The sequence below is a fragment of the Dreissena polymorpha genome, chromosome 1 (genome assembly GCF_020536995.1).
Source record: "Dreissena polymorpha isolate Duluth1 chromosome 1, UMN_Dpol_1.0, whole genome shotgun sequence".
Lineage (NCBI taxonomy): Eukaryota > Metazoa > Mollusca > Bivalvia > Myida > Dreissenidae > Dreissena > Dreissena polymorpha.
The window spans coordinates 150,723,276-150,742,701 of NC_068355.1; the positions used below are offsets into that span (position 1 = coordinate 150,723,276).

At 35.0% G+C, this 19,426-nt stretch overlaps 1 protein-coding gene across 8 annotated transcripts in view; it reads left to right on the plus strand.

Annotated features, from left to right (window-relative positions):
- Positions 1-13,795, plus strand: part of LOC127855818 (putative nuclease HARBI1) — a 35,375-nt gene extending 21,580 nt beyond the window's left edge. For 4 of the 8 annotated variants that reach the window (XR_008037768.1, XM_052391654.1, XM_052391665.1 and 1 more), the window contains 2 exons: positions 260-441; positions 1,506-4,584. Coding sequence is in view for 4 of the 8 variants with exons in the window: in XM_052391654.1 (XP_052247614.1) it covers positions 260-441; positions 1,506-1,722 (399 nt within the window). In the remaining 4 variants the exon portion in view is untranslated. Of the gene's footprint in view, positions 1-259; positions 442-1,505; positions 4,585-11,728 lie in introns of those variants that run through there. The other 4 variants (XM_052391676.1, XR_008037770.1, XR_008037771.1 and 1 more) reach the window with 4 other exon arrangements.
- Positions 13,796-19,426: the final 5,631 nt, after the last annotated feature.

The window sequence follows — 19,426 nt, forward strand, 5'->3', positions numbered from 1 at the left end:
TGCACTGAACACTGAGCCGGACTACCAACTTTTGAATTTGAGTTGCCCAGGCCAACATGTACTGGCCCTGGGCTCACGCGCAACCACTTATTTCCATCCCTGCAGGCTGCCTTAGTCAGACAGACATTGTTTATGCATTTTCTGTATTTCAGTCATACTTTGTCCATAAGAAGCTGTTTGGACTGTTTCCTTGTATGTTTCTCGGTATTTATGTCTCTCTATATTCATGGGATGAATTTTTTTACCAAATTATTCACAGGACTACCTTGATAACCATGATGGGATGATACTTCTTGGGGACAGTGGGTATGCTCTCAAGAGGTATCTGCTTATACCCATCCCCGCCCCCCGTAATGAGCAAGAACACCTGTATAATAGACGGCATAGGCAAGGTCGATTGTGCATAGAGAGAACCTTTGGTCTACTCAAGTCAAGATTCAGGTAGACTGAAGTATTTAATGATTATTTACACCTTTGTAAATCCAACCATTTTAGCTAGTAAATGTTGCACTCTAAGGTCATAGTCTGTTAACCATGATATACTGATCTGGTATGAGTATAAATATGGATAAGAGGATGATGCACACCAAATGGGATTGTACACCATCTGTTAATAAGGAAGTTATGGCGCTTTGTATATTGAAAAAAATCTTTTTAATGTTAGCATAGTGCTTTTCCTCCATTTAAATAGGACTTTTATGAGCAAGAGCCATGAAACTTGCCATAGTTGTTCTCAATCATCTGGGGGTGCTTCACATCCAACACCAACAAACCTAGTTGCTTAGGAAATGGCCCATGTGTATTGGAAAGATGCTTTTTAGCTCAACTATCATATATGAAATATATATATTGGAGCTATAGAACCAGGCGTAGACGTCTGCGTGAGCATTGGAATGTTAAAGTTTGTGTACCACCTCAAATATTTTTTATGTCCCTTTACATGTTGATTTCATATTTTGCATACTTCTTTACCAGCATGACCCTTACCTATAAACAAGATCAGGCAACTGTATCAAGCATTTTGTGACAATTATTGCCCCTTTTTCACATATAATATGCATATTATTGATAAATCTATGTTTTAAGTTTGCGTACCACCTCTAATATGTTCTATGTCCCTTGACATATTGCTTTTATATTTGTATACTTCTTTACCAACATGACCCCAATCTATAAAAATGAGTAGACAACTGTATCAAGCATTTTGTAAGAAATTTTATACTTAGAAAATTGAAAAATTTGTTTAAATTTTGTGTTTAGGTTCACTTTATTCCTGAAGTATTAAAACTATTGCTTTCATAATTGCAACACTAACTAACTTTCATAAGGTGATGGTGCATGCAAAGTTATGTATCTCTAAATATGTCTCATCTAGTAAGGATTCTTCCATACTAAAAAGGATTCTTAAAATGTCCTGATGTAATTGTTCTCAATTATCAGGCAGTGTAAGACCCATGCGTTTTTTTCACCTTTAAATAAACAATGAATTGAATATTTTATTACAGATGCCTTCACAAGACTGGTGGTGTGTTACCATTCAAGCCACAAAAATGTGCAAGCGTATTCATGGCATGTTGTCGCTTGCACAACCTGTGCTTGCAAAACGGTCTTCCAGAACCACCAGAACTTGATTTTGAGGAGGATCATGATCAGGAAGTGGACGCATCTGACAACAACCTTGGTAGTCAGTCTGTGCGCAATCAATTTGTACAAATACGTTGATTGATTGAATATGATGGTTCATATGTGAGAGATATCCAGGCATAGGTCACTTACAGCTTGCTGTATGGCCTAGATATCTCCCACATATGAACCATGTCTCATGTTTAAAAATTTGTCATTGTGTTTGTTATTGTGTGGATTGATTGGATATGATGGTTCATATGTGAGAGATATCCAGGCATAGGTCACTTACAGCTTGCTGTATGGCCTGGATATCTCCCACATATGAACCATGTCTTATTTATAAATATTTGTCATGTTTGTGTGTTTGAGTATGTGGATTGATTGGACATGTTGGTTCATATGTGAGAGATATCCAGGCATAGGTCACTTACAGCATGCTGTATGGCCTGGATATCTCCCACATATGAACCATGTCTTATTTATACATATTTGTCATGTTTGTGTGTTTTAGTTTGTGGATTGATTGGACATGTTGGTTCATATGTGAGAGATATCCAGGCATAGGTCACTTACAGCTTGTTGTATGGCATGAATATCTCTCACATGTGAACCATGTCTCATTTGTAAATATTTGCCATTTTTGTGTGTGTTCTTTTGTGGATTAATTGGACATGATGGTTCAAATGGGAGAGATATCCAGGCAAAGGTCACTTACAGCTTGCTGTATGGCATGAATATCTCTCACATATGGACCATGTATATATAATATAAGTGTTATTCTGTACATTTTGTTTCTGAAGCCACATTTAATGTGTACATTGATCTTAGACGGTGGTTCATATGTGAGAGAGATCCATGCATAGGTCACTAACAGCTTGCTGTATGGCATGGATATCTGTCACATATGAACATGTCTCATTTGTAAATATTTGCCATTTTTGTGTTTGTTTTTAGCTCACCTGAGCACAACGTGCTCATGGTGAGCTTTTGTGATCGCCTTTTGTCCGTCGTGTGTGGTGCGTCGTCAACATTTGCCTTGTGAACACTCTAGAGGCCACATTTATTGTCTGATCCTCATGAAATTTGGTCAGAACATTTGTCCCATTGATACCTCGACTGAGTTCGAAACTGGGTCATGCTGGGTCAAAAACTAGGTCACTAGGTCAAAAAAAAGAAATACCTTGTGAACACTGTAGAAGTCACATTTGATGCCCAATCTTCATGTAACTTTGTCAACAAATTAAATCATGCATTATTTTTGCAAGTTAGACATCATAGTACCTGTTTTTATACACCCATTTTGAAAAAGGGGCTTATTATAGTTTCACCCTTTAATTAAATAGTTTTCATCCGATCTTCACCAAACTTGGTCACAAGTTGTATCTAGACAATATCTAGGTCAAGTTTGAATACGGGTCATGCCGGGTCAAAAACTAGGTCATGGGGTCATCATCATCATTATCGTCATGGGGTCATTTAGTGCATTACAAGGATTTAGCATGGTGTCCGCTCTCTAAGTAGTTTTCATCATATCTTCACTAAATTTGGTCAGAAGTTGTATCTAGACCATATCTAGGTCTTGTTTGAATATGGGTCATACCGGGTCAAAAACTAGGTCATGGGGTCACTTTGTGCATTTCAAGGATTTAGCATGGTGTCCGCTCTCTTATTTAAGTATTTTTTATCCAATCTTCACTAAATTTGGTCAAAAGTTGTATCTAGACCATATCTAGGTCATGTTCGAATATGGGTCATGCCGGGTCAAAAACTGGGTCACAGGGTCACTTGTGCATTTCAAGGATTTAGCATGGTGTCAACTGATCTTCACCAAATTTAGTCAAAAGTTGTGTCTAAATGTTATGTAGGTCAAGTGCAAATATGGGTCATGCCGGATAGAAACTAGGTCACTACGTTACTTAGTGCATTGCTTGCATTTAGCATGGTTTTCCAAGACCTTCAAACGGGCGTTTCTTGTGACAGTTTGGCACTCTTGTTTAAAATGAAGCTGTGTTGTTTTTAGTGAATAAAAAATAAATTGTTGTATGAAATACAAAATTTTGACAAAAACAACAACAACAGTTTTTGTTCTTATTTACACTGCAAACAATTATTCAAACATATGAACCGCTGTATTATCCCGCAGTCTAGATAAGAAATGAGTTGGACAAAAAAAAGTGTTACTTCTTACACGCAAATGTACAACTATACATTGTATCTCCAATTTAGGATGAATCATGGGATCCTAGACATGAAACTGGTTATAAATGAACTGTCAAATTTGGGGGAGCATAAAAATAATCTTTGGCCAGTGAATTATGGGAGGGGGTAATTCTCATGCATTGAACATAAAACAGCTCAATTCAAGTAATATTTATTAATCAAGTCGGGTATATAAACATTTTAACACAAGCTCTGAAAGCGTTTTAAGCCGACTTATAAACTAAACATGTACATAATAACACAATAGCAACTACAGTTGCATAAATTAATACACATTTAAAACATACAGTAATATAACTAAAGACACATTATTAAAGCACATAGTTACATAACCTAAGACATATTATTAAAGCACATACAGTTACATAACTTTTTTCCTGTTGAAATTATTTTATTCATTCCATAATATATATACTTATAAAATTTACTAAGTTATGCACATTCATATATTAATCTACCATATGTAATGTGTTTTCACCATATCATTAAATTCATTACACAATCTAAATTAATATCATACATCCTTCAACCTTTATTACTTCATCGACTTGTCTTAAATATTCTTTATGTACAACACAATAATAAGTGCGTATTGAACGAAGAAAGGTTTTGATTGACCATAGCAATTTATCTATGGTTACAAGTTCAAACAAGATAAGCCGATTATGTATCATTTTACAAAACAATCAATTAAAATTTATTATCAATATGCACACAACATAGTCAGATTTGATCAAGTAAAAAAAATGGAAACATTCATACATAATGAGAGTTAAAGACAAAACCCAATTATGTATCATTTGCTAGTGCTATTAAATAACAAAGTTTCAACTTTGAATTTACAATTAGAGTGCAGATTACACAAATTATCAATTCAAATTTATGATCAATATGCACACAACATAGTAAGATTTGATAAAGTAAACAAACTTTGCACATTTCATAATTATGTAATGATAGTTAAAGACAAAACCCCACTATGTTTCATTTGCTAGTGTTGTTAAATAACAAAGTTTGGATTTACAATCAGAGTGCAGTTTGCAATTATTATTAAATTACATTTATGATCACTATGCACACAACAGAGTAAGATTTGATCAAGTAGACAAACTTTGCACATTTCATAAATTATGTAATGAGAGTTAAGGACAAAACTCAATTATGGATCATTTGCTTGTGTTGTTAAATAACAACGTTTGGGTTTACAATAAGAGTGCAGTTTACAAATACAATAAATTTAAATAAACAACTTAGTAAGATTTGATCAAGTAAACAAACTTTGCACATTTCATATATAATGAGAGTTGAAGACAGTTATTTTTGTTAATCATGTTATTACGAAACATATTCCTCTTATAACTGTCCAATACAGATACATAACTTAAGACACATTATTAAAGCACGTACAGTTACATAACTTAAGACACATTATTAAAAATGTTAAACATGACGAAATGAACAATACATCGCAACACAATATTGGATAACACAACTGATTATTTATTTGACCAATCAGGTGTTTCGGTTGCAACAGTTTGATGGACTCACTACTTGGATGTGTAGTTACATTATTTACAGTATATCAAACGGTATTTAGCATGAACCAATGATTTTTTCAAACATAAATAATTGATGTAAAATGCTTGAAGGAATAATATTTAAGGTTTAAGAAGGCATTTTCTTTTTGTTTTAAAGGATATCTTTGAAAATTATATTTTTTATGAATTTTTTGGCAACAAGGGGTAACGCAGTTTTAAAAAATGTAATTAATTTTCTGACAAAAAACTGGTACCATGAGTAGCATGAAACAATAATTTTTTTAAACATTTGTAATTGATGAAAAATGATTGCAAAAATAATATCTAGGGTCTAATAAAGCATTTTTTATTTTATTTTAATAGGTTACTCTGAAAATTCTATTTTTCATGATTTTTTTTGCAACAAGGGGTTATGGTTATGAAATTTAAAAAATGTTACTGGATTTTAAGACCAAAACTGGTACTATGATAATACTACAATGCACTTCGCCAAAACATTTATAATTATATTGTTTATTCTTGAAAATGTATTTCCCCTATTCACTAAAAATAACACCTTTGATCAGAAAATTCATATATAAAATGATGTTTACTTTTATTTTCAAGAATCATAATGCCTCTTTTTAGTTGTATTCAGCCACAAGTTCTTGTCAGCCACTTAAGGGTTATATGTTGCCTTTCTTTTACTAAATGCAAAATAATTCTACACTTTGAGACATTCATAAAATATTTTATGTCTTTACAACACCGACGGGCTAATAAATTTATATATCAAGTACTTCCATACTAACAGGACCATTCTAGGCGGGCAACCTAGCAACCTTGATTTGTTCATATCTTCCTATCAATCTGTTATATGTGTTATGAATCATTTGTTTGAAGAACATTTAATGTTTCTTAACTTTTAAATAATTCAATGTTCAAAGTGATATTGTTATTGACCGATAAACCAACATACTGATTAAAGGGGAATATTTTCTTAATTATTATGCCCCCCTTCGAAGAAGAGGGGGTATATTGCTTTGCTCATGTCGGTCGGTCTGTCGGTCCGTCCACCAGATGGTTTCAGGATGATAACTTAAGAACGCTTAGGCCTAGGATCATGAAACTTCATAGGAACATTGATCATGACTTGCAGGTTACCCCTATTGATGTTTAGGCCACTAGGTCAAAGGTCAAGGTCAAAGTGACTCAAAACAGTAAAATAGTATCCGGATGATAACTCAAAAATGCTTACTCCTAGGACCATTAAATTTCATAGGTACATTGATCATGACTGGTATATAACCCTTATTGATTTTCAGGTCACTTGGTCAAAGGTCAAGGTCACAGTGACTCATAACAATAAAAAGATTTCCTGATGATAACTCAAGAATAGTAAGGCCTGGGATCATGAAACTTCATAGGTAAATTGATCATGACTGGCAGATGATCCCTATTGATTTTCAGGGAACTAGGTCAAAGGTCAAGGTCACAGTGACAAAAAATGTATTCACACAATGGCTACCACTACAACTGACAGCCCATATGGGGGGCATGCATGTTTTACAAACAGCCCTTGTTTGTCTTATGTTGGTAAATGTTCATCTCGGTCAATTCTTGGTTAAGTTTGAAAGTAGGTCATATGTCGTCCAAACTAGGTCAACAAACCAAATCACAGAAAAGGTGAGTGAACACTCCAGAGGTCACATTTTCTTCCAGATCTTCATGAAAATTGGTCAGAATATTTTCTCGATGAAATAAAGTTTCAGTTTGAAAGTTGGTAGTTTGTCAAAAACTAGGTCATTAGGTCAAAATATAGAAAACTTCCTTTACCTTTCTACAGGTCACATTATCTTCCTGATTTTCATGAAAATTGCTTACAATGTCCATCTTAATCAAATCAAAAGCTGAATTTGCAAGTAGGTCATGTGCAGGCTAAAGCTAGGTTACAACGTAGTCAAATCATACACAAGTTTTTGACACTATAGAAGGAGTTTTGGGTAAGCGATACAGGGCTATCTTGTTTTAGAACAGCCTGTAGTAAGAAAGGGAAGGTATTGTATTTGTTTCAAAAGTAACATTTTTTGTTATTGGAAGTAACTGAGCAATTATATGATGTCATAGTTTTGGTTATTTTGCTCACTTGATATGATATGACAAGGTAAGCTTTTGTTATCACTCTTTGTCTGTTGTATTTTATCCAAAGTTTATTGTAAACACATAAGATATCATTTTACAATGTTTAAATTTGGGTGTCACCTCTTTGCCAGATTCTTATGAACTAGTCACCTCTATGTCATTTTGGGTTTCATATTCTATCAAAAAGTAGGGCACTAGGTCAAATATAAGAAAAAATCTGTTAATACTTTAGTGGTCACATTCTCTCTCTGATCCACTTGTAAATTGGTTAGAACATTATTTTAAATGATTTCAAAGTCAAGCTTGAAAGAAGCATATTCAATATTTAGGTCACAAGGTCTAGTCTCAGTGATTAACAGGTCACGTTCCAAAGTGGGCCATGTGCTTCCAAGCATTTGATCAATAACTAAAATCATTAAAAGCTATGTTAGCACTTACATTTTTTACCTGATCTTCGTGGCAGTTGATCAGAATGTTCAAATAAATAAAAGTAGGAACTCGGTAACAAGGCTCAACTAGATCGGATAGACGCAAATAGTTTGTTCATACTCACAATGCCTTTTTTCTAGATCTTCATGAAAAATTAGTTAACACCACTAGGAAACAATCAGTTTCAGGTGAGCCACATTGTGCGGTTAAAGCTATCTATGTATAGTATAGATTATTACAAAACCTTGTTTATCGATAAAAATAAATGAAAAAATGGCTTTCTGAAAGTTGTAGTCTTGGATGATATATTCCTCAACTTATAATCTACGACAATCTTTTGAGAAGAAAAACAAAATTTGACTATTATTATACCCCAACATACTGTGATTGGGGGCTAGCACAGGAATTCTCAATTATGTTCCTCGAAAAATAATGGGTTAGCATATTGTTGCTGTTTTATCCAGTTGTCTGGACCATTTCTCCCAAAAGAATTGTAAGTTCAAATATGAGATATTTAGGTAAATAAATTTCATTGAAGGGAGTGCAGTGTCCAAGAACGAAAACGATTGCACCACAACCATTAACTATTGACCTGCGGATAAATGACAAGCAATAAAAATTACACAATTACGGTGATGTAGATTAACTTAAATGGATGCTTATTTATTTTATGCTTTCCGGTTATTTATACAGAAATATAAGTGAAATAAACTGGTAATTTACTGTTTTAAACAGTGAAAAATAACAGTGAAAATATCGATATTTTTCGCAGTTTTTCTGAGAAAATCGATATTCCACCGAATCCAACAAATATCCTCTATATATCCATCCTCTTCAAAAGCATCGCCAAACCAGTACTTTCAGTACTTTGATTAAACCTCTGTACGTATGGTTTCCCAATACGTGTATCCCGGAAAAACTACTTTTTGGAAAACCCCACTAATCTGCTAGTACAAATAAAGCTGACCCATTTATAATCCTTTCAAAATCGCACACTGTATCAACCGTTATGATTTAAAGTAAGCTATTATTGGTTGATATAATGGACCAGCGTTGTTTGTACCGGAGTGATTAGTGGGTTTTTAGCGACCGTCTAAGGTGGTTAGTCTAAAATTCAGGTCGATACGCCTTAGCTACTAGGAGCCCAATACCCGCTTACTACGCGTATCCGCGCGAGAAAGAGTTGTATAATTTATGCAAGAGGTTTGAGTTCTCCAATTATATTCATTCACAAATAAAAACATTATATTAATATCGTGTTAAATGCAATAGTTTCGAACGGTGCTTTTATAGAAAAGAATCAATAAACAATGATCGTATTGTACGTGTCGCGGAGGAGATTGTTTATGAATGAATAAAATAGTCCACTTTCTGCAGCGTCTTCATGACGTAATATTTTTGCTCAGTCCATTCATAATATGAGGCTATTAATAGATGCGCCTGTCGATAAACAAAGGAAAGTTCATGGGCGATAACAACGCAATAGGTTACGCTCTCACATACACCTCAATGACGTAGTACAGGTCATTTGTAAATTGAGGCTATTAATAGATTCGGGAAAAAGTTTACGCTTATTTATATTCTCAATTTATAAAACGTTGAACATAAGTTAAACAATAACTTTAGCGATACGATAGACAAAAACAAAAAATGTTTTATAATCGCTAAACCCGAATATAACAAACAATTTATAATAATAATACGAATGACCTGTTTCGTAACCTCGTTCATGCTACTACAGCGGGTATTTCTGGAAAACGTTCTTTGGTTCTCAACAGATAGCGGCGATCTTTGGTATTTACGGGTGCTAGCAACGCATTAGTATAAGGTTAGTAGAAGGTTGAACTTGTTTATATGCACAGTTATCAATACATAGACAGTTTGATATGATTTCATCGATTACTACAGGCATACTATAAGCAACCTCGAAAATGCTTTATAATCGCTAAAACCGAAAACAACTAAATATATTATATTAAATATATTTATAACAATAAATATCTTTTAAAAATGTAGTCGGCGTATACGCTGACTTTGAAATAAAGTTTGCAATTTACTTTTCTAAATAAATAAATACAATTAAACACAAGTTAAACTATTGTGTTGTGATTTTCACGTGTAAGTTGCATATTCACCACATGAAATGTGTGTTAGCATTGTCAAACCACACATTAGTGTGAGTAGATAAAAACTATACTACGGGAGAGCACTTTATATGTGTCCTCATATGCCTTGTTATGAGTATCTTTCTTCACTATCAAAATATATCGTATGTTGATATTTGATTAAAACGCAGTTTTCTTTCGACACATTTAAACCACACGTCCATAGCGCCGTCATGCGAAAATGGGTCTTATGCGTTTTGGCAAGCGTTTGTTTAACCCAACATGTGCATTTGCGCAGTCAGGCCATAGGCGATGCTGTTCGCTATAAAATCACTCATGTTATGTTTCTCCTTACCAGACGGAGAGATAGCTGAGTGGGCTATTTATGTGATGGGCGCATATGGAATAAGACCCATTTTCGCATGACGAGGGTCATTACAAATCTCATTGCGAATTGGAAATACCACATTTAAGAACAGTGCTTTTTGATACAAAATAGAATTCAAAATAGCAAACTTGTTAATAATGGCGGCCTATCCACACATTTAGGAATGATTTCCAGACGTGCTGACCAAGTACGGCAAACATTGTGGTATGATAATTGAACGGTTTTCTCTTATCGTGACACTAAACTATTTTGCTAATGATTGTTTTCTCATCTTGGAGGCGAGAGTGAAATTCTGCGAGATGAATTGTAACGCGTAATTGTAACAGGGCCACAATTTGTGTCGTTTGAGCATACAGAGGGTAGTCCGGAATTCCTTACACTGAACAGTGCTACATCTTTTGAATTGAGCACATACGCAGTGATGTTGCAAAAATTCAGAGGTTGTATCTCGAATCAGCATATTTCATATTCGAAAATATTCATGCGTGTCTGTTGGCGTTATGTAAACGTCACTAAGATGAAAACTGAGTAAAACAGCTACACATAAAAAGCGCATTAGTGCTCTATACCTATGTTTATGTCAGCGTTGTTGACACCGTGTGAACTGCTCGGGTAACAAGTAAAGCATAAACAGCAATGTGTATATACTTTTATTCCTCCACATACAAGATACCAAGATTATTGTATATTTATGCACCCCTTCGAAGAAGAGGGGGTATATTGCTTTGCTCATGTCGGTCGGTAGGTCGGTCGGTCCGTCCACCAGGTGGTTGTCAGACGATAACTCAAGAACGCTTGGGCCTATGATCATGAAACTTCATAGGTACATTGATCATGACTTGCAGATGACCCCTATTGATTTTGAGGTCACTAGGTCAAAGGTCAAGGTCACGGTGACCCAAAATAGTAAAATGGTTTCCGGATGATAACTCAAGAACGCATACACCTAGGATCATGAAACTTCATGGGTAGATTGCTCATGACTCGCAGATGACCCCTATTGATTTTGAGGTCACTAGGTCAAAGGTCAAGGTCACGGTGACCCGAAATAGTAAAATGGTTTCCGGATGATAACTCAAGAACGCATACGCCTAGGATCATGAAACTTCATGAGTAGATTGATCATGACTCGCAGATGACCCCTATTGATTTTGAGGTCACTAGGTCAAAGGTCAAGGTCACGGCGACCTGAAATAGTAAAATGATTTTCGGATGATAATTCAAGAACGCATATGCCTAGGATCATGAAACTTTATAGGTAGATTGATCATGACTCGCAGATGACCCCTATTGATTTTCAGGTCACTAGGTCAAAGGTCAAGGTCACGGTGACCCGAAATAGTAAAATGATTTTCGGATGATAACTCAAGAACGCATATGCCTAGGATCATGAAACTTCATAGGTAGATTGATCATGACTCGCAGATGACCCCTATTGATTTTGAGGTCACAAGGTCAAAGGTCAAGGTCACGGTGACCCGAAATAGTAAAATGATTTTCGGATGATAACTCAAGAACGCTTTTGCCTATGATCATGACACTTCATAGGAACATTGATCGAGACTTGCAGATGACCCCTATTGATTTTCAGGTCACTAGGTCGAAGGTCAAGGTCACAGTGACAAAACGTATTCACACAATGGCTGCCAGTACAACGGACAGCCCATATGGGGGGCATGCATGTTTTACAAACAGCCCTTGTTTGAATTTGTATATGGTGTCAAAAGTCAAAAGTTTTGTACACGGAACTTTCATTATGAATTTATATTTTTGGTGAGATAGTTATTTGATATTCCAAAAATATTCCTTTAATATTATGGTGACTGCAAATTTTCTTTATATTAAGTTCTCATTACCATTTCATCATACTTTCTATGCTTTCAGAACGTCCAAAAAGCCATGTCGTTTTTATTTTGTCTAAGTTATTTCTATGAAATAATAAGGATGATAAAAAGTGCACACAAAACTCGACCCGTGCGCTATGACACACACTTTATAAATTTGAATGGCGTGTGTTCATTTCAATATTGCGACTGATTTTGAAAAATGAATTGCGTGTTAAATTATGCAATAACGAACATCTTTAGTGCCTTCAGCGCTTTGATCTAAACTCGTGCTTTTCCGGGATAAGTCTATACGTATGCAATTTCCACGCAGAGTTGCCGTTCCTTACGGTGGCATAGAGGTGACATTCATTCCTCTTTTTTCGGCGTAAGCTGTATTAAGCCAGCTTTTCACCTTAGCCTGACCTTTGTTAGCGTCCAATAGAATTCAAATAAAAATTCCCGCGGCAAAGTACAGATGAATACACTTCATTGACTGCATTGGCTGATTTGAGGATACGACCAGAACATTGGAAACATGTCCGCGTCTTTGTAACACTGTTTTACTGCGTGTTCAGCATGAAACAATTTTATATCTTATGAAAAGGCTTAATAAATAGAACAGTTTTACACTCAATCTCGACATCAATACAGTTTGTGCGTCCACCTTTTATTTTCAGAAGATTTTCAGCGCGAGAACGTTTGCACTTAAAGGCTATGTTTTCATATTTAGTACTAACTTCCATATTCCTGTCAACATGTTAACATGTTAAAGTATAGAGAGCAGTGGAAGCGAAGACTCACTTTAATGCATTGCATTTCAACTCGCGAGGTATATCGGGTCAATTTGCGGCCACTGTGAGTGAATGTCAGAGTTTACGTACAGGTCATCGCTGCGTCTCTACCCTATGTGCTGATCGGAGCTCGCGGCCAGGAAAATAATCGATACATAACTGGAATTTTCTTTAGACCAGACAGATGTTAAATGAAGATATCCAGCGATATCATATGGTATGTCTATAATAGATTCTAAATGTGTTTTACAACAATACCATGATAAATATTATTTTTAATTAATTTAACAAGAATTATGCCATCATATTGACTAATGAATTAAGCATGAGCGCAATGATTCTCGATACTGTTAATAATCGAATCAAATAGTAACGCCAGACAAACCACTAAAACAGGTTTGTTCGAAGAACGCGCGTATAAATATTTAAAATATGTACGGATACTTCGCGTGTGGCCGGTTGACTCATATGTTTTAATTTCACTTCCATTCTTCTTTTGGTTTTCTGTTTTGTATCTATGCGTTTATGACCAGCAATATGTAATAATGTAAAATAAGCCGCGAAAACTCCGCGTATCATCCCGTACTGCGTTTTCTGCAGCTAAGAACTGCACAGAAAAAGACATTCGCTATCTTTGATCTCATTCATTGAAGTCTTTACCTTTCATTAACTGCAACCACAATCAACGCCGTATATCTTTTTTTAAAGATATTTCTTGTTTAAATTGCACTCCTCTTTTTTCTATCTCGTGGCCACGACTTAGTAACTCGTTAGAATAAATAGAAAAAGAGGAGTGCAAAACTAAATAAAAGAGGAGTCAATTAAAAAAGAGCGGTGCAGTTAATAAAGGAGGTGTGCATTAAACAAAAGAGGGGAGAATTTCGAGATCTCGAGATTCCGAGTTAGTCAGCCAATCAAATTTTGTGTAACATGTGTAAATATTAAGTACGCATATATATCTATAGCTGACCGAAGCGGGCTTTTAATGTGATGATTACTTCCCTTTGTATAAAGATCACCAAGGATGACCATATGGAACAATTTGATAGGCTGACTAACTCGTGGCCACGAGTTAGCTAAGCCGGGATCTCGAGATAGCTAAAATTCTCTCCTCTTTTGTTGATGCTTACTTCCCTTTTTATACAGATCAACATGAACGACCACATTGAACAATTTGATTAGCTGACTAACTCGTGGCCACGAGTTAGCTAAGTCGGGATCTCGAGATCTCGAAATTCTCTCCTCTTTTGTTTAATGCACCATTCCTTTATTAACTGCACTGCTCGTTTTTAATTGCACTCCTCTTTTATTTTGTTTTGCACTCCTCTTTTTTCTATCTCGTAGCCACGACATAGCTAGCTCGTGGCCACGAGTTACTAAGTCGTGGCCACGAGATAGAAAAAAGAGGAGTGCAATTTAAAAAAAAAGGAGTGAATGTCACCTGTATGCCACCGTACTTTACAGGTTGCAAGCTATTTATTTACGTAATTCAACACAGTTAAACTTCAACGATAGAGCACACGATTATATAATTGCTTGATAAACATTTAACTAAAACAATGGTAATGCATGCTTTTAAGTAATGTATGCATTCTAACACAACCATCTAAGAGCCATATAACCATATACGCTTATTTAAATAGTTAAAAAACGCAAAAACAATCAAGATAAGCCTACAATAATAATGTAGCGATTTTTAATTTTTTAACCAAAGCTGTAGCAGTCGCATCATAGATACATATTAGTATTGCTGTTGTAGTAAAAAAAAAAGTGTAAAAATTACTTGCCGGGTAAGAGCCAGTTATGAACAAACCCATAAACTGTAAACATTCTAATTCTTCAGGAAAGCACAATGCACTTCGATGATTCAGGATGTAGTCGTGAGAACGTCCCACTAATGAAGACCTCATACCGCGCGTACTGTCGAGCTTACTATATGCTGGTCACCAACTTGCTAACGGGGACCATAGGGTCGGGCGTCCCTACCCACTTCTATGACGTAAGAGTTATACGAAACGCCGTAGATGACAGCGTCCGTGACCTAACTATAAGTGCGGAAGACGAATCGAATTCCGGACTTGAAAAGGTTCAGCGTGTTTACGATAATCTGCACGGTGGTCCTTTTCGTCCCGGGTCATTTGCGTACAGTGGTCTCCCATCGCCGCTGGTTGGACAAATGTTACCAGCTGTGTGTTAAAATCGGTGATTAGTTATCGGATAATATGAAAGATCGCATTCTAGGACATGATCTGAGTACATTTACGCCAATGGAAGCGTTAGTCTACGCCGTTATGTTTGGTGACGGAAGTGTCGGTTTCCGGAAGTTGGAAACGCTCGAGGAGCAGACGGAATGGGACCTAGCTCTGAAGCATCACTATGCTCACAATTGTCACCATCCGGAATACTTCAGAAAGGATCCTCAAGTCGGCGATGTCCACGACAGTCGAAAGTCCATGAAAAGAGACTCTGGCGGAAGTCTTTGATTGAACGAGAGCATTCTGACATGATGGCGGCTCGCGGAGAACGCGAGTTAAAGCATGATTGCATGATCTCCATACAGAAGCTACTAGACATGCCTGCACAGTATCTGAGGCGGTACACGGACGCGGACAGGAGGTGCGTTACGTATTCCATGGCGGCGTGGTCCGAGAATGCGCGGAACTTTCTTTCGGTCGAAGGGAATGAGCATTTATTGGATGGGCTGTTCAATGGAAGACTCGTGGTGTATTGATAATTGTACCGTGGTCTAATGTGTTTCCGTTCTGAAAAAGGCTGATTATTTTCTAGTCAGCCTGCGATCCAAACTACCATACTAACACTCTCTAATCATGAATCGCATGGGATATATGTTGAAATGCAAATAATACTGCATTTTTTTACACAATAGTTTTTTTTTAATCATGTACGCGTTTAATACTGTGAATGGTAAATTATACGTCATTTACAAATACAATATTTTTTTAATAGCGAAACATATCGTGTGTGTGTTAATGTTTTTTTTTAATCAATCATGCCCATATATTTTTATATACATGTGTATACATATACTTTGTAAACAACGCGTCTAAGCTACATTGTGTGGCCAAAGATACACAATTAGACGCTTAGTAATACCTAATCTAAAGCTTATTCAATCAGAATAAAATGATTCCTCTAGGTATACATTTTGTAACTTATAATCTTACAAGGAAGACGTTGTGTATTATTTATTTGTTTGAGGCTATTTCAGTAGCAAATGAGTGTATTTAAAAAAAAATACATACATTAATAGTAAACATGTTTATAATTTCGTTATATCAATTACAAATTTAACACATTTTCTGAGAGGTGTACAGTTTATTTCAATTTATGTTTTTCAAAAGCAATAAATCATTTTTTTAACAGGACAATTGTATTGATTCAGAATAATTCAATCAAATTTTCTAAGAGGAATAAAGTTTTTTTTCAAATTTAATTGCCTTATACCAACGATTCACTCACATCCCAATTTGAAGAATACGTTAGAACACGGTGACTGTGTAAACGCAACTTATTTTGTTGTACAATAATTATTAGACAAATATGTGACGCTTGTAATAAACAGACATTATTGTATTTAGTGATGTATATATGCTATATTTACAAGTTATATATTCATAAATATTTCACATTTATATACAATGTGTGAGTTGTAATTGTGTTTAATGTTTAGCTTATGTTTTAACACCTGTTTACTTATATGCATATAACTAAGGTGTTGTTTACTTATATGCATATTACTAATGTGCTGTTTACTTATATGCATATTACTAATGTGCTGTTTACTTATAAATATGCATGTTACAAATGTGCTGTTTACTTATATGCATATTACTAATGTGCTGTTTACTTTTAAATATGCATATTACTAATGTGCTGTTACTTATATGCATATAACTAATGTGCTGTTTACTTATATGCATATTACTAATGTGCTGATTACTTATATGCATATTACTAATGTGCTGTTTACTTATATGCATATTACTAATGTGCTGTGTACTTATATGCATATTTCTAATGTGCTGTTTACTTATATGCATATAACTAATGTGCTGTTTACTTATACGGAATATTTCGCTAGTCAATTGTTCCAAGAGTTTGTATTCAGTCGAGTGGCTTGGGTGATGACGTATTATGAATTGTTTGTGCATAGGTACATTTTTCTGATCTAAAAATGTTTCAAAATCAGAATTGTGTAATACTCGTGTATATAGGAGCACAACGAACATAGACTGTGAACATGTATTAAAACGCAATCGTTTTTATGTGCTTATATTATGAACAAATGTTTTGCTCCGGATGAATAATGAAGGGGTATGTCCTCTGTCCAATTTTAATTATCTTCCAGATAATAGAAAACTATATGAAAGGTAAAACAACCTATCGGCAAAACTCATGCTAGGGTGTTTCGTGCCAACTCTCACTCATATGAAAACATAAATTCGCGTGGTCTGATCGTAAATGAAAGTTTAAATCCAGCTGTCTTATGTATTATGTATACAGAACACAAAATTGGTAATATTGAAGATACATATTATTCATATCGTTGTAAACAAAACTATTGGAATTTTACATTATTTATAAACAATTTTACACGATAAGATTTTTATCGAATACGAATACATTCCCTTTAAAGCCCCATTACTACTCAAAATCAACGAAAATTTCGTAGAATATTTCGTAAAATAAAGTTAAACAAATAAAAATCAGTGTTCCTTAATTGCCGACATTTAAATGCCAGATGTGGTCTGGTAAAATAGATGTTTGTAGATACAAAATGCTCGTTTTTATTATTGTTTTGCATATTTATTTCCATTTATTTTAATTTCCCGCATCTATTCATACGACAATGCACGGGGCGTATATTGAGTCCGTGGCTGGACGAACAATAATACCAATAATTGAACCTGGCCTGGCTTTGTAAGAAGAATTTTCTAATTACTCTTTTAACTTCATTTTAAATTTAAACATGATGTATATTATATCATACCAGGGCAAGAAACGTGTTTACCTTGTATCAGTGACATTAATTTTAAGGGGCCTTTTCACAGATTTTGGCATATTTTGAAGTTTGTCATTAAATGCTTTATATTGATAAATGTAAACATTGGATCTTGAAAGCTCCAGTAAAAAATCAAGAATAAAATTAAAACAAGTAAAAAAAAGTAGCCGGTACCACTGGGGGCTGACGAGGTATAAGCGTAGTCCGTTTCGCTACGACGTCCGGTATATGTTTTACTACGAAAACATTTCGTAAATACATATGACATCGAAGAACGGATTAGTGGAAATTTGTGTTTAAAACAGGTAAGATAATGCTTTTGTAATAACAAAACTCTGAATTTAAGCACGATGACATTTCAGAGATCTGTAACATCAAATTATGATTCAACATGTGTCTGGTTTATGCGGTTAAACATTAAATATACCGCTGATTTAGCAAACCAAAGTCAAGTTTCACTTAAAAAAATGCAATTAAGGTTTACAACTGTGTTTAATTGACACAATTTTACAATTTCCATAATGATGTATGTATCGTTAAGCCACTGGTGTGTTTATAAATGTGTAGGGTGATCCAGTTATCAGAAATAAAGGCTAAATAGTATTATTATGCATGATCGTGTCTCTGACAGTATACGTATATGCCTCGCTACGACAACGCTTTAGCGTGTATGCGTTTCTCACAGAAGACGTATTGGTTATCTCTCAAAGGCGAAATAAAGAGAAAAAAAATTAATACAGAGTCATGGAGTTGCTGGATGTATCCTTTTCGGAAGAGGTAGTAACAACGACAAAAGATGACCCGAAGCGCAAAGTCGACATGGTAATGCACATTATTATCGTATTATTAAATTCATGACTAGGCCAAACGAAACGATCAAAATCGAAAATCCATATATAAGACGACAGTTGAGAGTCGAGAACCTAATGACGTCGGTCTTAATAATAATTACGCATCTTCACTTTGTGACAATGCCTTATACGTTCTTTTAGATAGAGACCGACAATAGGTTTTTAGCATACGGTATTCTTTATCAAATAACATTCGTTCGATCCTCGTTATGTCCAACTCGCTAATCTCGAAACACTGCTTAAGTCAAAGTAAATCCCATGTCCCAACTTCGATCCTTCTTTATCTCATACGGATTTTGATTTTTACATTGTATATATATCAAAGCGATTCTTGAAAATCTGTTATCGCCAACTAATTTTTAGATGAATTTCATGTAAGTATACATGATTTTAACTGTAAAATCAACACATGTAACAGCCGTAAGGTGTGGAAAGTAGGATCCCAATGGGACAAATCCGCAATTGCTAAATCAATGTATTGTTATAAAGGTGTGGCAGTGGGTTTCTG